Source organism: Carcharodon carcharias, chromosome 12 (genome assembly GCF_017639515.1).
Source record: "Carcharodon carcharias isolate sCarCar2 chromosome 12, sCarCar2.pri, whole genome shotgun sequence".
Classification (NCBI taxonomy): domain Eukaryota; kingdom Metazoa; phylum Chordata; class Chondrichthyes; order Lamniformes; family Lamnidae; genus Carcharodon; species Carcharodon carcharias.
The window spans coordinates 1,830,766-1,853,194 of record NC_054478.1 but is presented as its reverse complement, the minus strand read 5'-3'; the positions used below and the strand labels follow the sequence as shown (position 1 = coordinate 1,853,194).

Genomic DNA, 22,429 nt, shown 5'->3' with positions numbered 1-22,429 from the left:
GGCTGTCCTGTCTCCAGGTGCCTTTCCTTATTTTCCCACATCAGACTCCCCTCCCCTCCCCCATCCTAAAGGACTTACCCCTTTATCCTACCCCTGACCCCTGGGTCTAGTCTCTCTTCCTCCTATTTATTGTCCTCTTCCCTTCTTCCCTCTCGCCAGGAACGCAGGTTGCAGCTGGTTCATGACATTCTGAAGAGTGAAGCGTCAAGCCCAGCGTTGCCAAACGAAGATCAGCGGAGTCTCCTCAAGGCTCTGACAGGTCACCCTGAGACAGAGGGGCAGACCAGTGCCAGGTACAATCTGCACAATGATCTTCCACTAGCTAGCTTCCCTCCCAGGGCCACCATCTTCTCTGCAGACTCTGCAAGAGCTTCCTTCATATGTTTGTATGAAGACCTATGAGTTACAAGCAGGTGTAGGCCTCTTGGCCCCTCCAGACTGCTCTGCCATTCAATAAGATCATGGCTGATCTGACTGGAGCTACCTGCTTACCCCTGACACCAGGATTTTCTGCTGCCTGAACTCATTCTCTTTGGAAGGCCGACAATCACATTTTGGTTGCTTTTTTCTTGTTCTTGACGTGGGCAGTTCTGGCAAGGGCAGCATTTAATGTCCATCTCCAGCTGCCCTGTAATGTGGTTATGAGCCACCACCTTGAACCACTGCCACCTGTGCTGACCCCAGTGTTTCCTTCTCTCCGGGTTAGATCCAGCTGAGTCGCTTCCCACACCATTTCACAGAGCTGCTAAATCAACAACATTCCTGTGGTCCTGCAATCACATGGAGGCCAGATCAAGTAAAGATGGCAGATTTCCTTCCCGTTAGAATCATTTCTCTCAAGACTGATTTTTTTTTTTTTTCTCTTGTACAAAATGGAAGGACATGGTATGATCTGGATATTTGGTTGCTAACTTGGGATTTTTTTTTCTAAAGTCATAAATTTGCTTTGGAACTGTAAACAAGCAGGCCTCTTCCAATAAATCACCGGACCTTTATGGTACTTGAGAAGGAGGAGTTTGTTTTGAACTGCAAAGCCATTTATTTAATGAAAAGCTTGATATATTACCCTTTGCACCAAGAGCTTTCACTTTCTGGAATAACATTTGATGTGGCACCTTATCAAATAACTTCTGGAAATCTAAGTACACCACATCCCTTTTATCCACAGTACATGTGACTCCTTCAAAGAACTCCAATAAATTGGTTAAACATGATTTCCCTTTCTCAAAACCATGTTAACTCTGCCTGATTGCTTTGAGTTTTTCTAAGTACCTTGTATAACATCTTTGATAACAGCTTCTAACGTTTTCCCTATGACAGATGTTAAGCTAACTGGCCTGTACTTTCCTGCTCTGTCTCCCTCCCTTTTTGAACAAATGAGACCAGTGGTGGGAACGTCCAGGCATCCACCGAGACCAGCGGCCTGTCTTCACGTGAGGGAACTCCAGATTAACAGCGTCAAGACCCTGTGGACTTTATCCTTTATTTTATAATGTCCATCCTCTAAAGCTTATCTCTGCAGAGAGACTCTGTCTGTGTGGCTGTGCTGGGGGATTTCTTTAGGAAGAGATAGATAGTTATACTTCCCAATTTACAACTGTGTTAACCAGTACTGGCAACTTGTTAAAAGAAGTATTTTGTTTTGTAATAAATTAATCATTGAGTTTTTGGACGAAGCCTGATCTGGGTACTAGAGGTATAGGTAAACGATTGGCCATTACAGTGAGAGAATTAAACATTTAAATTAATGGTACCACCTGCAGAGAGTGGGGTTTGATAATTTTCTCACTCCCCTCGTCCTGGTCATAACCTTCCCTAAAGAGTGTTGGTGAACCAACCAAAATCAATAGTTACTAAGGCTAGCTTTATATTCCAGATTTATTAATGAAATGTAAATTCTCCCAGCTGCTCTGGTGGGATTTGAACTCTCCTCTCTAGAGCCTGGATCTCTGGATTTAGCCCAGTAACATTATCACTACACCAACATTCCCCCAGCACAGACTGGAGAGTGAAACTGGAGGACTCATGGGTGCATGTGTCAGTCTCGGGCTCCTGAGCCTCTCACAGAACAGAAAACATGCTGGTCTCACCCGGTGTGGGGATGGGTTTCTTGTGGGGACGGTAGTGTCGTTGTTAGATTACTGGATAGTAGAACACTAGATCAAATTAGAGTGAGCGGCTTGCAAATTTAAAATTCACTGAAAATAGAAAGCTGATCCCAGTGAAAAGGAGCCAGGTTGCTGTAACAGCCCAACTGGTTCAATAGAACCATAGAAAAGTTACAGCACAGGAGGAGGCTATTCGGCCCATCTTGTCTATGCCAACCCAAGGACACCCAGGTGCCCTTTCTAATCCCACCTTCCTGCACTCGGCCCACAGCCCTGCAGCTTACAGCACTTAAGGTGTGGATCCAGGTACTTTTTAAAAGAGTTTAGAGTTTCTGCCTCTACCACTAACTTGGGCAGTGAATTCCAGACACCCACTACCCTCTGTGTAAAAAAAAAAAAAGTTCTTCCTCATGTCCACCCTACACCTTCTGCCACTTATCTTGAATCTATGTCCCCTGGTTCTAGAATTCTCCATCAAGGGAAACAAATTTATCTTGTCCACTCTATCTATTCCCCTCATAATTTTGTACACCTCAATCAAGTCACCTCTCAGCCTTCTTTGTTCCAAGGAAAATAACCCCAACCTATCCAATCTCTCCTCGTAGCTACACTTTTTTAACCCTGCCAACGTTCTTGTAAACCTCCTCTGCACTCTCTCCAGAGCTATTACATCCTTCCTGTAATGTGGTGACCAGAACTGCACACAATACTCCAGTTGTGGCCTCACCAGTGTTTTATATAATTCCAACATTATATCCTTACTTTTATATTCTGTACCTCTGCCAATGAAGGAGAGCATTCCATATGCCTTCTTTACAACCTTGTCTACTTGAACTGCTGCCTTCAGGGACCTGTGTACTTGTACGCCAAGATCTCTCACTTCATCTACCCCTCTTAGAATATTCCCATTTATTTTGTAATCCCTGTAACTGTTTGACCTCCCTAAATGTATGACCTCACACTTCTCTATGTTAAAATCCATCTGCCACTTTACCGCCTACTCCACCAACCCATCTATTATCATTTTGGAGATCATGACTATCCTCTACACTATCCACTGCTCGGCCAATCTTTGTGTCATCTGCAAATTTCCCAATCGTGCCCCCCCATGTTCACGTCCAAATCGTTAATATATAACACAAACAGCAAGGATCCCAACACCAGGTCCTGTGGGACACCACTTGAGACAACTTTCCATTCACAAGAGCATCCAACGACCATTACCCTTTGTTTCCTGTTACAAAGCCAACCTTTTATCCAGTTTGCCACATTACCCTGAATCCCATGGGCTTTTACTTTCCTGACTAATCTGCCATGTGGGACCTTGTCAAATGCCTTGCTAAAATCCATGGACACAACATCCACTGCACTACCTTCATCAACTCTTCTTGTCACTTCCTCAAAGAATTCAATCAAACTTGTGAGGCAAGACCTTCCTTTAACAAATCCATGCTGACCATCCCTGACTAGTCCATGCCTTTCCACATGACAGTTAATCCTATCTCTCAGGATTGATTCTACTAATTTGCTCACCACTGATGTAAGACTAACTGGCCTATAATTGTTTGGCATTTCCTTTGATCCCTTTTTAAACAATGGAACTACGTTTGTATTTCTCCAGTCCTCCGGTACCTCCCCTGTGTCTAGTGAAGATTGGAAAATCATCCTCAGAGCATCTGCTATCTCCTCCTTGACCTCCTTCAGCAGCCTCGGAAACAATCCATCTGGCCCTGGTGACTTATCCACTTTCAAGGATTTCAACCCTTCGAATACTTCCTCTCTCTTTATGACTGTCCCGTCCAATATCTCGCAGTGTTCCTCCTGGACTACTATATCTACATCCTCCCTTTCCTTTGTAAACACGGAGACAAAATATTCATTCAAAACCCTTCCCACAGCCTCTGCATCTACACACAAGTTTCCATCTTCATCTCTGATAGGTCCCACTTTTTCCTTAACTAACCTTTTAGCATTAATGTATTGGTGAAACATCTTTGGGTTATCTTTAAGTTTACTTGCTAATCTTTTTTCATGCCCTCTCTTTGATTTCCTTATTTCCTTTTTTACTTTGTCCCTGCACTTCCTATATTCGTGCAGGCTATCTGCAGTGCTTAGTTCTTTATGCCTATCATATGCTTTCTTTTTCTGTTTGATCTTCCCCTGTATTCCTCTAGACAACCAGGCAGGTCTAGATTTGGCAGTACCACTCTTATTGTTGTAGGGGACATGTCTACTTTGTACAATTAGGATCTCGCTTTTTGGTACTTCCCACTGGTTTTCCACTGTTTTATCCTCCAGCAGTGCTGTCCAGTCCACCTCAGCCAAGTCCCTTCTTATTTCTGTAAAATATTCCTTCCCCCAGTTCAAGACTTTTACTCCTGCCTTATCTCTGTCCTTTTCCATGGTAATGCTAAATCTACCTGAATTGTGATCACTGTCCCTGACATGGTCGCCAACTGTCACTTCACCCACTTGCCCTTCTTCGTTCCCCAAGACTAGGTCTAGAATTGCATCTCCTCGCGTTGGGTTTGTCACTAACTGGTTGAAAATATTTTCCTGGACACACTGCATGAATTTTTCTCCCTCAGTGCCCCTTATGTTGTTTGACTCCCAGTTGATATTAGGATGGTTGAAGTCTCCTACTATTATTGCCCTCAGTAATGTCCTTTAGGGAAGGAAATCTGCCATTCTTACGCAGCCTGATCTACATGCGACTCTCATTTGTTTGCAGCACAGAATGAGGCCATTCAGCCCATCGTGTCTGTGCCAATCAGCAAAGATCTGACTACGCTAGCTCCATTTTCCAGTGCTTGGCCCATAGCCCTGGAGGCTATGGCAACACAAGTGAACATCTAAATACTTCTTAAATGTTACAAGAATTTTTGACTCAACCACCCTTTCAGACAGTGAGTTCCAGGCTCCCACCACCCTCAGGGTGAAAGAATTTCTCCTCAACTCCCCTCTTATCCTTCTACCTCTAACCAGGGGGCATAGATTTAAGGTAATTGACCCCTCTACTATTGAAAAAAGCACCTCCCTATCCACCCTATCTATGCCCCTCATAATCTTATCCACCTCTACCAGGTCCCCTCTCAACCTTCACTGCTCCAAGGAAAACAACCCCAGCCTATCCAATCTTTCCTCATAGCTCCGACCCTCCAGCCCAGGCAGCATCCTGGTAAATCTCCTCTGCACCCTCTCCAGTGCAATCACATCCTTCCTATAATGTGGTGACCAGAACTGCACACAGTATTCCAGCTGTGGCCTAACCAGCGTTTTATACTGTTCCAGCATAAACTCCCTGCTCTTGTATTCTATGCCTTGGCTAATAAAGGCAAGTATCCCATAAGCCTTCTTAACCACCTTATCTACCTGCCCTGCTACCTTCAGGGATCTGTGGATATGCACACCAAGGTCCCTCTGATCTTCAGTACTTTCCAGAGTCCTACCATTCATAGTGTAATCCCTTGTCTTGTTACCCTCCCCAAGTGCATTACCTCACACTTTTCTGGGTTGAATTCCATCAGCCACTGCTCTGCCCACCTGACCAGTCCATTGATCTCCTCCTGCAGTTTACAGCTATCCTCCTCACTGTTTACCACCTGAACAATTTTTGTGTCATCTGTGAAATTCTTGATCATACCCCCTACATTTAAGTCCAGATCATTTATGTACACCACAAACAGCAAGGGCCCCAGCACCGAGCCCTGTGGAACCCCACTGGAAACAGGCTTCCAGACACAGAAACATCCCTCTACCATCACCCTCTGCTTCCTGCCTCTCAGCCAATTTTGGATCCAATGTGCCACTTTGCCTTGTATCACATGGGCTCTTACTTTCTTGACCAGTCTGCCATGAGGGACCTTATCAAAAGCCTTGCTAAAGTCCATGTAGACCACATCAAATGCATTACCCTCATCAACATTCCTGGTTAACTCAAAAAACACAATCAAATTTGTCAAACATGACCATCCCTTAACAAATGCATGCTGACTATCCCTGATTAATCCATGTCTATCCAAGTGCAGATATATTCTGTCCCTCAGAATTCTTTCTAGTAACTTCCCCACCACTGAGGTTAGACTGACTGGCCTGTAATTTCCTGGTCTATCCTTTCCTCCCTTTTTTAATAATGGGACAATGTTAGAGGTCCTCCAGTCCTCTGGCACCTCACCTGTGGCCAGAGAGGGTTTGAAAATTACTGCCAGGGCCCCTGATATCTCTTCCCTTGTCTCCCTCAACAGCCTGGGATATATCTCATCCAGGCCTGGAGAGTTATCCACTTTTAAGACCACTAAACCTGCTAGTACCTCCTCCACTCTGTTAATTTTCACTAATATTTCACTGTCCTCCACCCTGGTGTTTATATCTGCGTCGTCCTTTTCCATTGTGGAGACTGACGCCAAGTATTCATTGAGGATTGTACCCACATCTTCTGGGTCCATACACACATTATCTCTATGGTCCCCAATTGGCCCTACTCTTTTCCATGTTATTCTCTTCCCTTTGTATATTCTTTTTAATGCCCCTTTGGGTTTTCCTTTATTCTACCCACCAAGGCTTTCTCATGCACTTAGCTTCCCTAATCTTTTTAAGCTCCCCCTGCACTTTTTATACTCCTCTGGGGACTTTACTGTATCAAGCCTTTGGTATCTGCCATAAGTTTCTCTCTTTTTTCTTAATCCTAACCTTTATGTCCCTTGACATCCAAGGTTCTCTGGACTTGGTCATCCCCGTTGTCTTTATGGGAACATATTTGCCCTGTACTCTCTCTATTTTCTCCTTGAATGCCTCCCACTGCTCAGACACAGTTTTATCTGCAAGTAGCTGCTCCCAGTCCACTTGGGCCAAATCGTATCTCATCTTAGTAAAATTAGCCTTTCCCCAGTTGAGAACTTTTATTCCCGGCCCAACCTTATCCTTTTCCATAACTATCCTAAATCTAACTGAGTTATGGTCACTATCTCCAGAATGCTCCCCTTCTGATACACCTCCCACCTGCCCGAGTTCATTTCCGAATATTAGGTCCTGAACTGCCCCCTCCCTTGGGCTTTCTACACACTGGGTAAAATTCCAGTCCAGCAACAACATAGCTGACTAACTATCCACTGAATTGAACGCTGTTTTGACCAAACTTGCTACTGCAGTGGTTCAAGAAGGCAGCTCACAATCACTTCCGAAGGCAATTAGGAATGGGCAATAATTGCTGGCTTAGCCAGTGATACTCACATGCCAAGAATGAATACTAAGTATCATGACTTGTTATCTTGCATTCTATTGTGAATCTGGGTTGATGAGCGTCTTCAGTTTCTCTGCATCATGTGAATTTGCTGTCTATGCACTGGCCTCTGACCTCCAACAATATCCAGCCTTTCTCCACCACACCTCCTACATTCCATGCTGATGCCTGCTGTCAATAGTTTTGATAACTCAGTGGGTAGCAAGAATCACAGTCAAGTCCCACTCTGAACTTGAGCACAAAATCCAGGCTGTTGTACCCACAGGTTGCTGCACTGACAGAGGGACAGGATGGAGGGGGCACTTTTTTACATTCACGGGATGTGGGGCTTCTCTGGCTGGGCCCAGCATTTATTGCCCATCCCTAATTGCCCCTTGAGAAGGTGGTGGTGAGCTGCCTTCTTGAACCACTGCAGTCCATGTGGTGTAGGTACACCCACCGTGCTGTTAGGGTGGGAGTTCCAGGATTTTGACCCAGTGACAGTGAAGATATATTTCCAAGTCAAGAGTGACTTGGAGGGGAATTTCCAGGAGGTGGTGTCCCCATGTGTCTGCTGCCCTTGTCCTTCTAGATGATAATGGTTGTGGGTTTGGAAGGTGCTGTCGAAGGAGCCTTGGTGAATTCCTGCATTTTGTAGATGGTACACACACTGCTGTTACTGTGTTGGTGGTGGAGGAAGTGAATGTTTGTGGATTTGGTGCCAATCAAGCGTCTGCTTTGTCCTGGATGGTGTCGAGCTTCTTGAGTGTTGTGTGAGCTGCACTCATCCAGGCAAGTGGGGAGTATTCCATCACACTCCTGACTTCTGCCTTGTAGATGGTGGACAGGCTCTGGGGAGTCAGGAGGTGAGTTACTCACTGCAGGAATCCCAGCCTCAGACCTGCTTTTGTAGCCACAGTATTTATATGGCTAGTTCTGGTCTGTCGTAACCCCTAGAATGTTGATAGTGGGGGATTCAGTGATGATAATGCCATTGAAAGTCAAGGGGCAATGGTTTGATTCTTGGTCATTGCCTGATGTGAAAGGTTACTTGTCAGCCCAAGCCTGGATATTGTCCAGGTCTTGCTGCATTTGGACATGGGCTGCTTCAGTATCTGAGGAGTTGTGAATGGTGAACATTGTGCAATCATCAGTGAACATCCCCACTTCTGACCTTATGATGGAAGGAAGGTCATTGATGAAGCAGCTGAAGATGGTTGGGCAGAGGACACTACCCTGAGGAACTCCTGCAGTGATGTCCTGGAGCTGAGATGACTGACCTCCAACAACCACAACCATCTTCCTTTGTGCTGGGTATCACTCTAACCAGCAGAGAGTTTTCCCCCTGATTCCCATTGACTCCAGTTTTGCTGGGGCTCCTTGATGCCACACTCGGTCAAATGCTGCCTTGATGTCAAGGCCAGTCACTCTCACCTCACCTCGGGAGTTCAGATCTTTTGTCCATGTTTGAACCAAGGCGGTAATGAGGTCAGGAGCTGAGTGGCTCTGGCAGAACCCAAACTGCGTGTCAGTGAGCAGGTTATTGCTAAGCAAGTGCTGCTTGATAGAACTGTCAACGACACCTTCCATCCCTTTGCTGATGATCCAGAGTAGACAGATGGGGTGATAATTGACTGGGTTGGATTTGTCCTTTTTATGTACACGACATATCTGGGTAGATGCCAGTGTTGTAGCTGTACTGGAACAGCTTGGCTAGGGGCACAGCAAGTTCTGGAGCACAAGTCTTCAGTACTATTGCTGGAATATTGTCAGGGCCCATAGACTTTGCAGTATCCAGTGCCTTCAGCCATTTGTTGATATCACACGGAGTGAATTGAATTGGCTGAAGACTGGCATCTGTGATGCTGGGGACCTCTGGAGGAGGTCAAGGTGGATTGAGACAGCGCTTCTGGCTGAAGATTATTGCAGAGCCTTATCCTGTGCTCCCTCTGTGCTGGGCTCCTCCATCATTGAGGATGGGGATACTTGTGGAGCCTCCTCCTCCAGTGAGCTGTTTAATTGTCCACCACCATTCATGACTGGATATAGCAGACTGCAAACCTTAGAGCTGATCCGTTGGTTGTGGAATCGCTTAGCTCTATTACTTGCTGCTTCTGCTGTTTGGCACGCAAGTATTCCTGTGTTATAGCTTCACCAGGTTGGCACCTCATTTTTAGGTGTGCCTGGTGCTGCTCCTGGAATACCCTCCTGCACTCTTCATTGAACCAGGGTTGATCCCCTGGCTTGACAATAATGGTAGAGTGGGGGATATGCTGGGCCATGAGGTTACAGATTGTGTTCGAGTACAATTCTGCTGCTGCTGATGGCCCACAGCACCTCATGGATGCCCAGTCTTGAGTTGCTGGATCTGTTCGAAATCTATCCCATTTAGCACAGTGGTAGTGCCACACAACACAATGGAGGGTATCCTCAATGTGAAGGAGGGACTTCGTCTCCACAGTGACTGCGGTGGTCACTCCCACCGATACTGTCATGGACAGATGCATCTGTGACAGGCAGGTTGGTGAGGATGAGGTCAAGTATGTTTCTTCCTCTTGTTGGTTCCCTCACCACCTGCTGCAGACCCAGTCTAGCAGCTATGTCCTTTAGGACTCGGCCAGCTTGGTCAGTAGTGGGATTACCGAGCCACTTTTGGTGATGGACCTTGAAGTCCCCCACCCAGAGTACATTCGGTGCCCTTGCCACCCTCAGTGCTTCCTCCAAAGTGGTGTTTAACATGGAGGAGCACTGATTCATCAGCTGAGGCAGGGCGGTACGTGGTAATCAGCAGGAGCTTTCCTTGCCCATGTTTGACCTGATGCCATGAGACTTCATGGGATCCGGAGTCGATGTTGAGGATCCCCAGGATAACCCCCTCCTGACTGTATACCACTGTGCCCCCACCTCTGCTGGGTGTGTCCTGCCGGTGGGACAGGACATACCCAGGGATGGTGATGGTGGTGTCTGGGACATTATCTGTAAGGTATGATCCCGTGGGGATGACTATGTCAGACTGTTGCTTGACTAGTCTGTGAGACAGCTCTCCCAATTTAGGCACTAGCCCCCAGATGTGAGTAAGGAGGAATTTGCAGGGTTGACAGGGCTGAGTTTGCTGTTGTCATTTCTGGTGCCTCGCACGATGCTGGGTGGTGTGTCCGGTTTCATTCCTTTTTTGTGACTTTGTTGTGGTTTGTTACAACTGAGTGTCTGGCTCGGCCATTTCAGAGGGTGTTTAAGAGTCAACCACATTGCTGTGGGTCTGGGGTCCCATGTAGACCAGACCAGGTAAGGACAGCAGATTTCCTTCCCTAAAGGACATTAGTGAGCGGCTCTGCCAGCTGTTTTCCTCTGGATGAAATGGTAAACTCAGGCCTGCCCTCTACTGATTTATTTTTTTAAAACAACCTGAATTCGCCCTGGCCAATATTTCACCTCCACCTTTGTGAAAGCAGGTTTTCTGCTCATTGACATGCTGCTGTTAGTGGGAGCTTGCTGTGTACAAGTTGGCCACTTTCCTAAATTACAACTTTAAAAGTACTTCATTAGCTGTAAAAGTGCTTTGGGACATCGGAGGTTGTGGAAGGTGCTGGAGCAATGCAGATCCTTCTTGCCTTATCTTGTGCCTATAAAGGTTTCAGTGCAGATCCCTGGGCCTGAGTGACTTTGAGCTCGCTCTCCGATTCTAGTTATTGTGCATTGACATCAATTCACGAAGCCCCCTGCTCTCTCAATGTTCCTCACATTGTGCTTTTGTTGTTTTTAGCCACAGCCTTTATCCTTTTACATTTTAAGTATAAAGACCATTCTCCTGTCATAGTGGTTGTGGGTTTGGGAGGTGCTATCGAAATGACCCTGGGATACGTACCCTGCTTCTCTGAACCAAGCTTTTGCTGCCAGATCGGTGTTTAATGGACATGGGTCTGTCACTCATTGGGGGCTTTGCTCAAAGCACATTGACGTTAACTCTCTTGTCTCTCCACAACTGCTACCTGACCTGCTTGAGTGTTTCCAGCATTTATTATTGCTCCAAGTTGTTGATTTTGTATGGAACTAACTGGCAATCCTGTCCTAAAGCTGTTAGAATGCTGATTTCATTGGCTCTGAAATATTTTGGGATGACCTGAGGTAGAGAAGTGCTATATAAATGCAAGACCTTCCTTCCCTTGGCCTGATCTCCTGTCTCCTTTTCCAGACTCCGTGCAGTTGACGAAACGTTGACTTCCAACTCCTGCATCAGTTACGACAGAACCTGCGATGAACTATCGGTCAGTGAGTGTTGAGTTCTATGTAAGGGTGCAAGCGGGAAGATGTGGGTGGGTGGGTTATTGGTATTGCTCTGGTCTTTTCTCTCCATTCTGAGAGGAGGGTTCTGAAGGGTGGGGGAAGAGGGTCCTGTTTATGGCTGTTGGGGTGGAGTACCATGTTTTGATGGGGGTGGGGTGGTGTGCAGGGAAGAGGAATGGAATAATGGACATCCGGCAATGTTCTTGGAAAGGGTGGGACTCCGTTAACATTTCTGTCCTCTTACAGGATACACATTTGTCGACAGTGAAACCAATAAAGCTGAAAAATCGGGACAAGAGGGTAGGAAGCCACCAACTTGCCTCTTGATCTGCTTTTTCATGGGCTGTGAGACTGAGACAGGCCAGTCAACCTGGGATCTTCCTTTGTCTTTTCCAGCGTTCCAGTCGTATTCTGGTAGATCGTCGTCCAATTGTTCCCAGGAGATCTCGCTCACACTCTTTTGACCAGATTGTGGATGGCGTGGGCTCCACACCTGGAAGGGTAAGTGGATGTTGGCTCTGGACCATCCTGACTGGGTGGTGTTGGAGATAGCTGGGTAATCATTGGGAGTACTGAAGGAGTGGAGGGTGTGGGGAATGTTTGTGTGAAAGCAGAGAATTGGGCATGTGCATTGTGAATCTCTCCTGCAGATAAAGCTGCAGCAGTGTTTATGTAAGAGACAGGCAGACAGCTGACACCAGCCATCATCCCTGTGTGTGGGCATCTCCCTTCCTTCTGATTCAAACTTTACTCAAAATACTTCATCCCATTACCCATGCTGACAATCACAGTGCAGTACTGAGGGAGGGCTGCACTATTGGAGATACTCATGATCCTTCCACCAATGGAAACTCTGTCTCCCTACCTACTCTGTCCTCAGGATTTTGAAAACCTCGATCAAATCACCTCTGAACCTTCTCTTCTTCATGGGAAACAGCCTCAACTTCTCCAATCTATTCTTATAGCCTGGCTTCAGGGATAAGGAGCTTCATTCTAATCTTTTATGCACCCTCTCACATCCTTCCTAAAGTGTGGCGTCCAAAATTGGATTCAATGCTGTACTTGAGGCTGCATGAGTGTTTTAGGCAGGTTTAACATCACCTCCTATTGTTCTTGTACTGAATGCCCCTTGTTATGATGTGGCAGGTGATGTGTGCCAAATTCACATGGGGACCTTGGCCACGCTGTCACAATGGGTTTGTAATTTGATTATTATGAGAAAATTCACACACTGAATTCAGAAGTAATGAGTCCACTGACACCTTTTATATATTTTAAATGTTTTAATTTAGTTTTTATTAACAAGATTTCAAACTAGTACTTAAGATTAGTTACTAAAACCCAAAAGTCCTAATTAACCTGGCTCCCAGCTACACACCCCTTTAAGGTAACAGTTCCAAAATAGATTTTAAATTTAAGTATGCAAACCAGCAAGTTTACCACAGCACCCACTCAACAGTGGAATTCCAAAGGCTCTTTCCCACCCTTGGTCACTGGACATGGCAGACGTCTAGAAAAAGTGGCTGGAGGCTTTCTCCAAGACTGTTACTGCAGCTGTACAGGGCCTTGGTGAGACCACACCTGGTGTATTGTGTGCAGTTTTGGTCTCTCTACCTAAGAAAAGATATACTTACCATAGAGGGAGTGCAGCATAGGTTCACTAGGCTGATACCAGGGATGGCAGGACTGTCATATGAGGAGAGATCGGTTCGATTGGGCCTGTATTCACTAGGATTTAGAAGAATGAGAGGGGATCTGATTGAAACGCATAAAAGTCTAATAGGGCTAGACAGACTGGATGAAGGGAAGATGTTTCCCCTGGTTGGGGATTCTAGAACCAGGGACCACAGTCTCAGGATACAGGGCAGGCCATTTAGGGCTGAAATAGGAAAGATTTCTTCAGAGGGTGGTCAACCTGTGGAATTCTCTATCACAGAAGCTGTGGAGGCCGGTCACTGAGTATATTCAAGAAAGAAATTTTTTTTGATACTAGGGCCATCAAGGGGTATGGAAAGTGGGAGTACGGCGTTGAGATAGAGGATCAGCCATGGTCATATTGAATAGTGGAGCAGGTTCAAAGGGCTGAATGGCCTACTCCTCCTCGTTCTATACCTATGCCAATGGCTATGTTTTACATGGTCCTTTTTAAATCTTACATGGCCACTGATGGCCTTCCTTTCTCTTTATATATGTTTCTCTTTTAATTGCTAAATTCCATTGGCCTAAATGTCTTTAGAAATTTACTTTTCCCATAATATAAAAATGTTTCATAGTGCCAATATGGTCAATACCTTTGGGGAAAATAAGCATATTGCTTGGCTTTGCTTATCTCGTTAGTTGTAAACATCCTAACCCTTTGAAACCTAAACAATCCCTTTCATGTATCTAAAAATGCAAATTCCCTTCACACCCAACATGCTAAACCCTCTCCCTTTTTTACTCATTAGCATTTCAAATGCCTTTTACCCCAACTACTTTTGATAATTTCAAACTTGTGGTCTATCTGACTCTAATTCAATTAAATCAACTACACAGACAACCATCCACACACACACACACAACCTACTTTACAACAAACCACAACAATATTATGAAAAATTGTTAATTTCATGATACCCTGTTAATAAAGTCCAGGATGCTGTATGCTTTATTAACCACAGTCTCTCAATCTGTCTGCCATCTTCAATGATTTTGTGCACATATACCCCAGACCCCTTTGTTCCGGCCACCCCCTGCCCCTTAGAATTGCATCGTCACCTGCTTTCTTACAGCTGATGTTCAATGTGGAGAAGTGTGAGGTGATGCATTTTGGTAGGAAGAACACGGACAGACAATATAAAATGAAGGGTGAAACTTTGAAGGGGGTGCAGGAGCAGAGACACTTGGGTGTATATGTGCATAGGTCATTGAAGGTGGAGGGAGCAGTTAATAAAGCATATAGTATCCTGGGCTTTATTAATAAGGGCATAGAGTACAAGAGCAGGGAGGTTATGCTGAATTTATATAAGACACTCATTAGACCTCAGCTGGAGTATTGTGTACAGTTCTGGGTGCCACACTACAGGAAGGATGTGAACACATTGGAGAGAGTGCAGAAGAGGTTTACAAGAATGGTTCCAGGGATGAGAAACTTCAGCGATGAGGATAGATTGGAGAGGTTGGGACTGTTCTCCTTGGAGAGAAGGCTGAGAGGAGATTTGATAGAGATGTTCAAAATCATGAGGGGGCTGCACAGAGTAGATAAGGAGAAGCTGTTTCCACTTGTAAAAGGATCAAGAGCGAGAGGGCACAGATTTAAAGTGATTTGCAAAAGCAAATGTGATGTGAGAAAAAACTTTTTCACACAGCGAGTGGTTTCGGTCTGGAATGCACTGACTGGAAGTGTGGTGGAGACAGGTTCAACTGAGGCATTCAATAGGGCATTAGCTGATTATTTGAATAGAAACAATGTGCTGGGGTACAGGGAAAAGGCAGGGCAAAGGCACCAGGTCATAATGCTCATTTGGAGAGCCGGTGCAGACATGACGGGCTGAATGGCCTCCTTCTGTACCACTAAAATTCTGTGATTCTGCAGCTTGTAATCAGGATGCTTTTTATAGAAAGATGTATTTTCTTACTCTTGAGAGTGTGTATTCTAATTAAATCAGCAGCAAGCTTTCATGAGTTTTAATGTTATTTATTCTCACACACTATACTGAAGTAAAATAACACGTGTGTACACACAAACATGGATACAGACAGTTACGGATTACAGTTAATTCAGTCTGATTTACAATTTCCAGTCTCCCACATGGCAAACCTGTGATTTATTTTGAATGCATTCAATGATTTTAAAGTTGAAGTTAGAGCCTCATAAAGTGGAGTGTTCACAACAGTTTGAGATTTTTTGAAGTTGAATATCCAGGAGGTTGGTTCTCTGGTGAACTTTGAAACTGGAACAGGTTAAGTATTTTCACTGCTTGATAATTTGCAGTTTGTTTGAGTCTGGCTCTGAGGTAATAAGGGTGCAGTCTCTGAAACCAGTCACTTGAGGCCCACCCAGTCTAGTTTGGATCGGGTGGTCACTGTGGTATAATTGGAAGTTATAGTGGCTGTTGAGTTTAATCTTCCCTTTTAGTCCAGTTTGAAACCTGGAATAATCAGTCTGGAAACTGGTCCATCCTTAAACAATGAGGTGTTTGAATTCCACAGATGGTTGAGACAGTCTCACCTGTGTTCACATGTACTGGAGATTTGATGCTGCCTGTAGTCCAAATGCCAAAAGTAACATGATTTGTGGTGGCCATCTTAGCTTGATTGTCTCCAATTTATGGAAGTATTAACTGAAAATTCACTATGTACACCCTTTCCTGGGCATGACAGTACCCTTTATCTTATCTCTGTAGTTTTTGTCTTCATGTTCCTCCTCCTAAGATGTTTCACTTCACACTTCTTTGTATTGAACTTTATCTGCCACTTGTTGACCCATCCATCAACCTGTCTATATCCTTTTCAAGCCCATCACTATCCACCTCATGGTTCACAGTTGACAATAGTTGCAAGTTTTGTGTCATTGGCAAATTTTGAAGTTATGCTCTACACTAGATCAAGAAAAGCAGAGGTCATAACACTGAACCTTGGAAACTTTAAACCACCTTCCAGTCCGAAAAACAACTACCTGCACCTGGTTCCATTCACTCACCAACCTCACATCCATATTGCTTAGGTAGCACTTTTATCAAATGCCCTTTGGAAGTCCATGTACACCTAGTCAAGCTTCTGTTATCTGAAAAACAGTCAATGTAGACACTAACTAACAAGTCCTTGTGACTTTCCTTAATTAATCTCTAGGTGATATATTTCCAATTCAGGATGGTGAGTGACTTGGAGAGGAACTTCCAGGCGGTGGTGTTCCCGTCTATCTGCTGCCTTTGTCCTTCTAGATGGTAGTGGTTGTGGGTTTGGAAGGAGCCTTGGTGAATTCCTGCAGTCCGTCTTGTAGATGGTACACACTACTGCTACTGTGTGTCGGTGATGGAGGGAGTGAATGTTTGTGGATGTGGTGCCAATCAAGTAGGCTGCTTTGTCCTGGATGGGGTCAAGCTTCTTGAGTGTTGTTGGAGCTGCACTTGTTCAGTTTCTGGTCAATGGTAACCCCCAGGATGTTGATAGTGTGGGATTCAGTGATGGTAATGCCATTGAATGTCTTGGAGTGATGGTTAGATTCTCTCTTGTTGGAGATGGTCATTGCCTGGCACTTGTGTGGTGTGAATGTTATTTGTCACTTGTCAGCCCAAGCCTGGATATTGTCTAGGTCTTGCTGCATTTGGACATGGACTGCTTCAGTATCTGAGGAGTTGTGTATGGTGCTGAACATTGTGCAATCATCAGTGAACATCCTCACTTCTGACCTTATGATGGAAGGAAGGTCATTGATGAAGCAGCTGAAGATGGTTGGGCCGAGGACACGGCTCTGATGAACTCATTGACCCAGGGTTGATCCCCTGGCTTGATGGTAATGGTAGAGTGGGAGATATGCTGGGCCATGAGATTACAGATTGTGTTTGAGTACAATTCTGCTGCTGCTGATGGCCCACAGCACCTCATGGATGCCCAGTCTTGAGTTGTTAGATCTGTTTGAAATCTGTCCCATTTAGCACAGTGGTAGTGCCACACAACATGATGGAGGGTATCCTCAATGTGAAGACACGAGTTGGTTTCCACAATGACTGTGCGGTGGTCACTCCCACTGACAGATGCATCTGTCCTTGACACTGCAGCAGGCAGGTTGGTGAGGATGAGGTCAAGAATGTTTTTCCCTCTTGGTTCCCTCAGCACCTGCTGCAGACCCAGTTTAGCAGCTATGTCCTTTTGGACTTGGCCAGCTCAGTCTGTAGTGGTGCTACCGAGCCACTCTTGATGATGAACATTGAAGCCCCTATCCAGAGAACATTCAGTGCTTCCTTAAAGTGGTCTTCAACATGGAATACTGATTCATCAGCTGAGGTGGTGGTTGGGCTGTGAAGTGGGGGTCTATGTGCAGGCAAGGGCACGGTATGTGCTAATCAGGAGGAGGTGTCCTTGCCCTTTGACAATGCCATGAGACTTCATGGGGTCCAGAGTTGATGTTAAGGGCTCCCAGCACAATTCGCTCTGACAGCAAACCACTGTGCTGCCACTTCTGGTGATGGTGGTCAGTAAGGTATGATTCTGTGTATAACTGTCAAGCTGTTGCTTGTCTAGCCTGTAAGACAGCTCTCCACTAGCCCCCAGATGTTAGCAAGGAGGACCTTGCAGGGTCAACAGGGCTGGGATGGTCGTTGACACTTCTGGTGGTCTGACTGGTTAGTGGTTTTATAACTGAAACCATTTCAGGGCAGTAAGAGTCAACCACATTGCTGTGGATCTGAGCTCACATGTAGGCCAGGTAAGATGACAGATTTCCTTTCCTAAAGGAAATTAGTGAACCAGGTGAGTGTTTATGACAATAGTTTCATTTGACTTTTACTTCCAGATTTTTATTGAATTTCACCATCTGCTGTGGTGGGATTTGAACCCAGGTCCCTGGGTTACTAATCCAGTGACAACAATATCACCACCTTCCCCCTGGCCAAACCTTCGGATAATTTGTCTCCTAATGTTCTCCTATACCTGCTGACACTTGATTGTCTTGGGCCCACTTGGTTTCCAAGAGCCAGGTCTAGCAGTACCTCCTTCCTCAGAAACCTAGTGGTGTAGGAGATTCTCCTGGACTCTCTCTCTCAACTCTTCTAACCCCACCCCCACCTCCACCCCCCGCACCCCTGTCCTTTCTGCTATTTATACAACCACGATTCCTGCCCATATTAGAATAACTAAGTCCCCTATTATAGTTTTTGCACTTCTTCCTAAATATTTTTTTGCAAATTTGTTCCTCTATCTTTCCCATTAGTTGGAGGCCTGTAGAATTTTGGATGTAACAGAAAGTTGAGGCTATATCTGCCTAGTGTGGATGTGAAGGAACGTGTTGAGTGGTGGCTGAGTTGGTAACTATGATCAAGTTGATCAGCAGACACTTCTTAGATGGAAACTTTGTTTATTTATGAGGTATTCAGCAACAACTACATGTGTGTTTACAACTCAAACTCTATCTCTACACTAACTGTTGAGGTAGCCTGCACTACTCTCCCATTGGGTGCTGAAGATGATGTGATCTTAATGGGCATTATTGTTAAAGGTATATTACACACTAACTAAAACCATAATTACCACAGACCCCATGGCACTATTTGGAAGGGCAGGAAGTTCTCCCTGGTCCAGCCAATGTTTATCTCAACCAACATCACAGCAACAAAATTTGGTCATATCACATTGCTGTTTGTGGGATCTTGCTATGTACAAATTATCTGCTAGGTTTCCTCCATTAGTGTTCCACTTAGAAGTATTTAGTTGGCTGTAAGCGCTTGGGCTTGCATTTCTATAGCACCTTTTCAGTACGTTCTATCTGTCTTTCTGTTGATTCCAGGACAGTGATACTGCGGACAGTAAAACGGGAAGTGAGAGGGAGGTTCACACGGGCTCCCCAAGGGAATTAGTTCGTCGCCGACACGCCGACTGGAACAAGCGACTCCCCCTGTTGGCAGGTTTGTGCAGGACGCAGGAGTCAGGTGAAGCGAGCACTTCTGGGACCACCAACCCCTATTGATTCCTGTTCACCCACCTCCCTGTGCTTGCTGGTGTACTGGGCTGGCAACACCTCAAACTTTTTGTTTTCATCCTTATTTTCAAATCCCTCTATCCCTCCAACCCCACAGCCCTTGGAAATGTCTGCAGTTCGATCTATAGTGAAGGGCTCACTTTCAAAAGGCCCACAGGATGTTTGTATTTGAATTTAATTCTGCCCACCTTCTCCTCCATGTCAGAATAGACTAACTTTATCATAGGCCTGATTCTCACAGCTCCGAACATGAATAACAATAAAATTGAAATCACAACTTGCAGACAAATCTGAGTGTCTACACCCAGCTATCAGGAACTAATGCTGAAAGTGATCGGCGCAAATAAAGATCCTCAGATTTAGTATCCCAAACCAACTAAGACCTGTGCCTTGTGCTGTGATCTGTGCAGTTGTAAGGGTTGAGGGAAGCTCACTGACTGTGTCCCTTCTGTTACAGGGCAGATTCCAGGGAACCGCATTGCTGGAAGCCAGCAGGCCCTCCTGACTGCCCCAGGAGCACCACCAGGAGACCCATTCACAACCCCGCGGCAGGCAGCCCAAACCAGGCCGCACATCTTTGTCTCTAAAACGGTAAAAGGATACGCTGACAGTTGGGCTGCAAGGGGTGAGATGAGTGAGAAACTAACATTCTTATTAAAGAAAAGAGGGTGACAGAAAGCAGGAAACTATAGACCAGTTAGCCTAACATCTGTCATTGGGAAATTGCTGGAATCTGTTATTAAGGAGGTTATATTGGGGCACTCAGAAAATCTGTGTGATCAGGCAGAGTCAACATGATTTTGTGAAAGAAATTATGTTTGACTAATTTATTGGAGTTCTTATGAGGAAGAAACAAACAACATGGATAAAGGGGAACCTGTGGATGTGCTGTACTTGGATTTACAGAAGGTATTTGATAAGGTGCCACATCAAAGGTTACCACGTAAAATAAGAGCTCATGGTGTAGCAGGTAACACTGGCATGGGTAGAGGATTCATTAGCTAACAGGAGGCGGAAAGCAGGGAAAATGAGTCTTTTTCAGGTTGGCAAACTGACTAAAGGGATCAGCCCAGGGGCCTCAACTCTTTATGCTTTGTATCGATGACTTGGATGAAGGGACTGAAGGTATGGTCGCTAAATTTGCTGATTACACAAAGATTGGTAGGAAAGTAAATTGTAAAGAACTCATAAGGAGTCTGTTAAGGAATAGAGACAAGTTAAGTGAGTGGGCAAAAATGTGGCAGATGGTGTATAATGTGGGAAAATATGAACTTGTCCACTTTGGCAGGAAGAATAGAAAAGCAGCAAATTATTTAAATGGAGAGAGATTGCAGAACTCGGTGGTACAGGAGGGTATTCCAGGAGCAGCACCAGGCATACCTAAAAATGAGGTGTCAACCTGGTGAAGCTATAACACAGGACTACTTGCATGGCAAACAGCATAAGCAGGAAGTGATAGAGCTAAGTGATCCCACAACCAACAGATCAGATCTAAGCTCTGCAGTCCTGACACATCCAGTCATGAATGGGGGTGGACAATTAAACAGCTCACTGGAGGAGGAGGCTTCACAAATATCCCCATCCTCAATGATGGAGGAGCCCAGCACATCAGTGCAAAAGATAAGGCTGAAGCATTTGCTACCATCTTCAACCAAAAGTGCCGAGTGGATGAACCATCTCAGCCTCCTCCGGAGGTCCCCAGCATCACAGATGCCAGTCTTCACCCAATTCGCTTGTGATATCAAGAAACAGCTGACGACACTGGATACTGCAAAGGCTATGGGCCCTGACAATATTCTGGCAATAGTACTGAAGACTTGTGCTCCAGAACTTGCTGTGCCCCTAGCCAAGCTATTCCAGTACAGCTACAACACTGGCATCTACCCGGCTATGTGGAAAATTGCCCAGGTATGTCCTGTACACAAAAAGCAGGACAAATCCAACCCCGCCAATTACTGCCCCATCAGTCTAGTCTCCATCAGTAAAGTAATGGAAGGGATCATCAACAATGCTATCAAGTGGCACTTGTTGAGCGAAAACCTGCTCACTGATGCGCACCTTCAAGAGAGAATCTAACCATTGCCTGATGACACTCAATGTCATTACCATCACTGAATCCCTCACTAACATCCTGCGGGTCACCATTGACCAGACACTGAACTGCACTAGCCATATAAATACTGTGGCTACAAGAGCAGGTCAGAGGCTGGGAATCCTGTGGAGGGTAACTCACCTCCTGACTCCCCAAAGCCTGTCCACCATCTACAAAGCACAAGTCAGTGTGATGGATGAGTTGCAGCTCCAACAACACTCAAGAAGCTTGACACTGTCCAGGACAAAGCAGCCCCACTTGATTGGCACCAAATCCAGAAACATTCACTTCCTCCACCGCTGACACACAGTAGCAGCAGTGTGTGTACCATCTACAAGATGCACTGCAGGAACTCACCAAGGCTCCTTCTACAGCACCTTCCAAACCCACGACCTCTACCATCTAGAAAGACAAGGACAGCAGATAGATGGGAACACCACCACCTGGAAGTTCCCCTCCAAGTCACTCACCATCCTGACTTGGAAATATATCACCATTCCTTCACTGTCGCTGGGTCAAAATCCTGGAACTCCCTCCCTAACAGCACTGTGGGTGTACCTACACCACATGGACTGCAGCGGCTCAAGAAGGCAGCTCACCACCACCTTCTCAAGGACAACTAGGGATGGGCAATAAATGCTGGGCCCAGCCAACGAAGCCCACGCCCCATGAATGAATTAAAAGAAATAAGAATGTGGGTGTCCTGGTACATGAATCATTAAGTGAGTATTGAGATACAGCCAGTGATTAGGAAGCAAATAGAATGTTGGTGTTTATTGCAGGGGGAATGGAATATAAAAGTAGAGAAATTTTACTGCAGCTGTACAGGGCACTGGTGAGACCACATCTGGAATACTGTGTACAGTTTTGGTCTCTTCCTTGAGAAAGGATTTAATTGTGTTAGAAGCAGTTCAGAGAAGGTTCACACACTGGGATGTGGTGCGGTGTGTTCTTATGTGGAAAGGTTTTTTATTTATTCATTCATAGGATGTGGGTGTTGATGGCTCAGCCAACATTTATTGTCCTTGAAGGTGGTGGTGAGCTGTCTTCTT

The 22,429-nt window shown here is 45.4% G+C and overlaps 1 protein-coding gene across 1 annotated transcript in view; it reads left to right on the top strand.

The window, feature by feature from the left end:
- The window catches only part of LOC121285054 (rac GTPase-activating protein 1-like), a 47,268-nt gene that overhangs the window by 8,182 nt on the left and 16,657 nt on the right, over positions 1 to 22,429 (top strand). The window contains exons 3-8 of the mRNA XM_041201175.1: positions 160 to 293; positions 11,519 to 11,591; positions 11,857 to 11,910; positions 12,007 to 12,111; positions 19,094 to 19,211; positions 19,743 to 19,876. Coding sequence (XP_041057109.1) covers positions 160 to 293; positions 11,519 to 11,591; positions 11,857 to 11,910; positions 12,007 to 12,111; positions 19,094 to 19,211; positions 19,743 to 19,876 — 618 coding nt within the window. The remainder of the gene's footprint in view (positions 1 to 159; positions 294 to 11,518; positions 11,592 to 11,856; positions 11,911 to 12,006; positions 12,112 to 19,093; positions 19,212 to 19,742; positions 19,877 to 22,429) is intronic.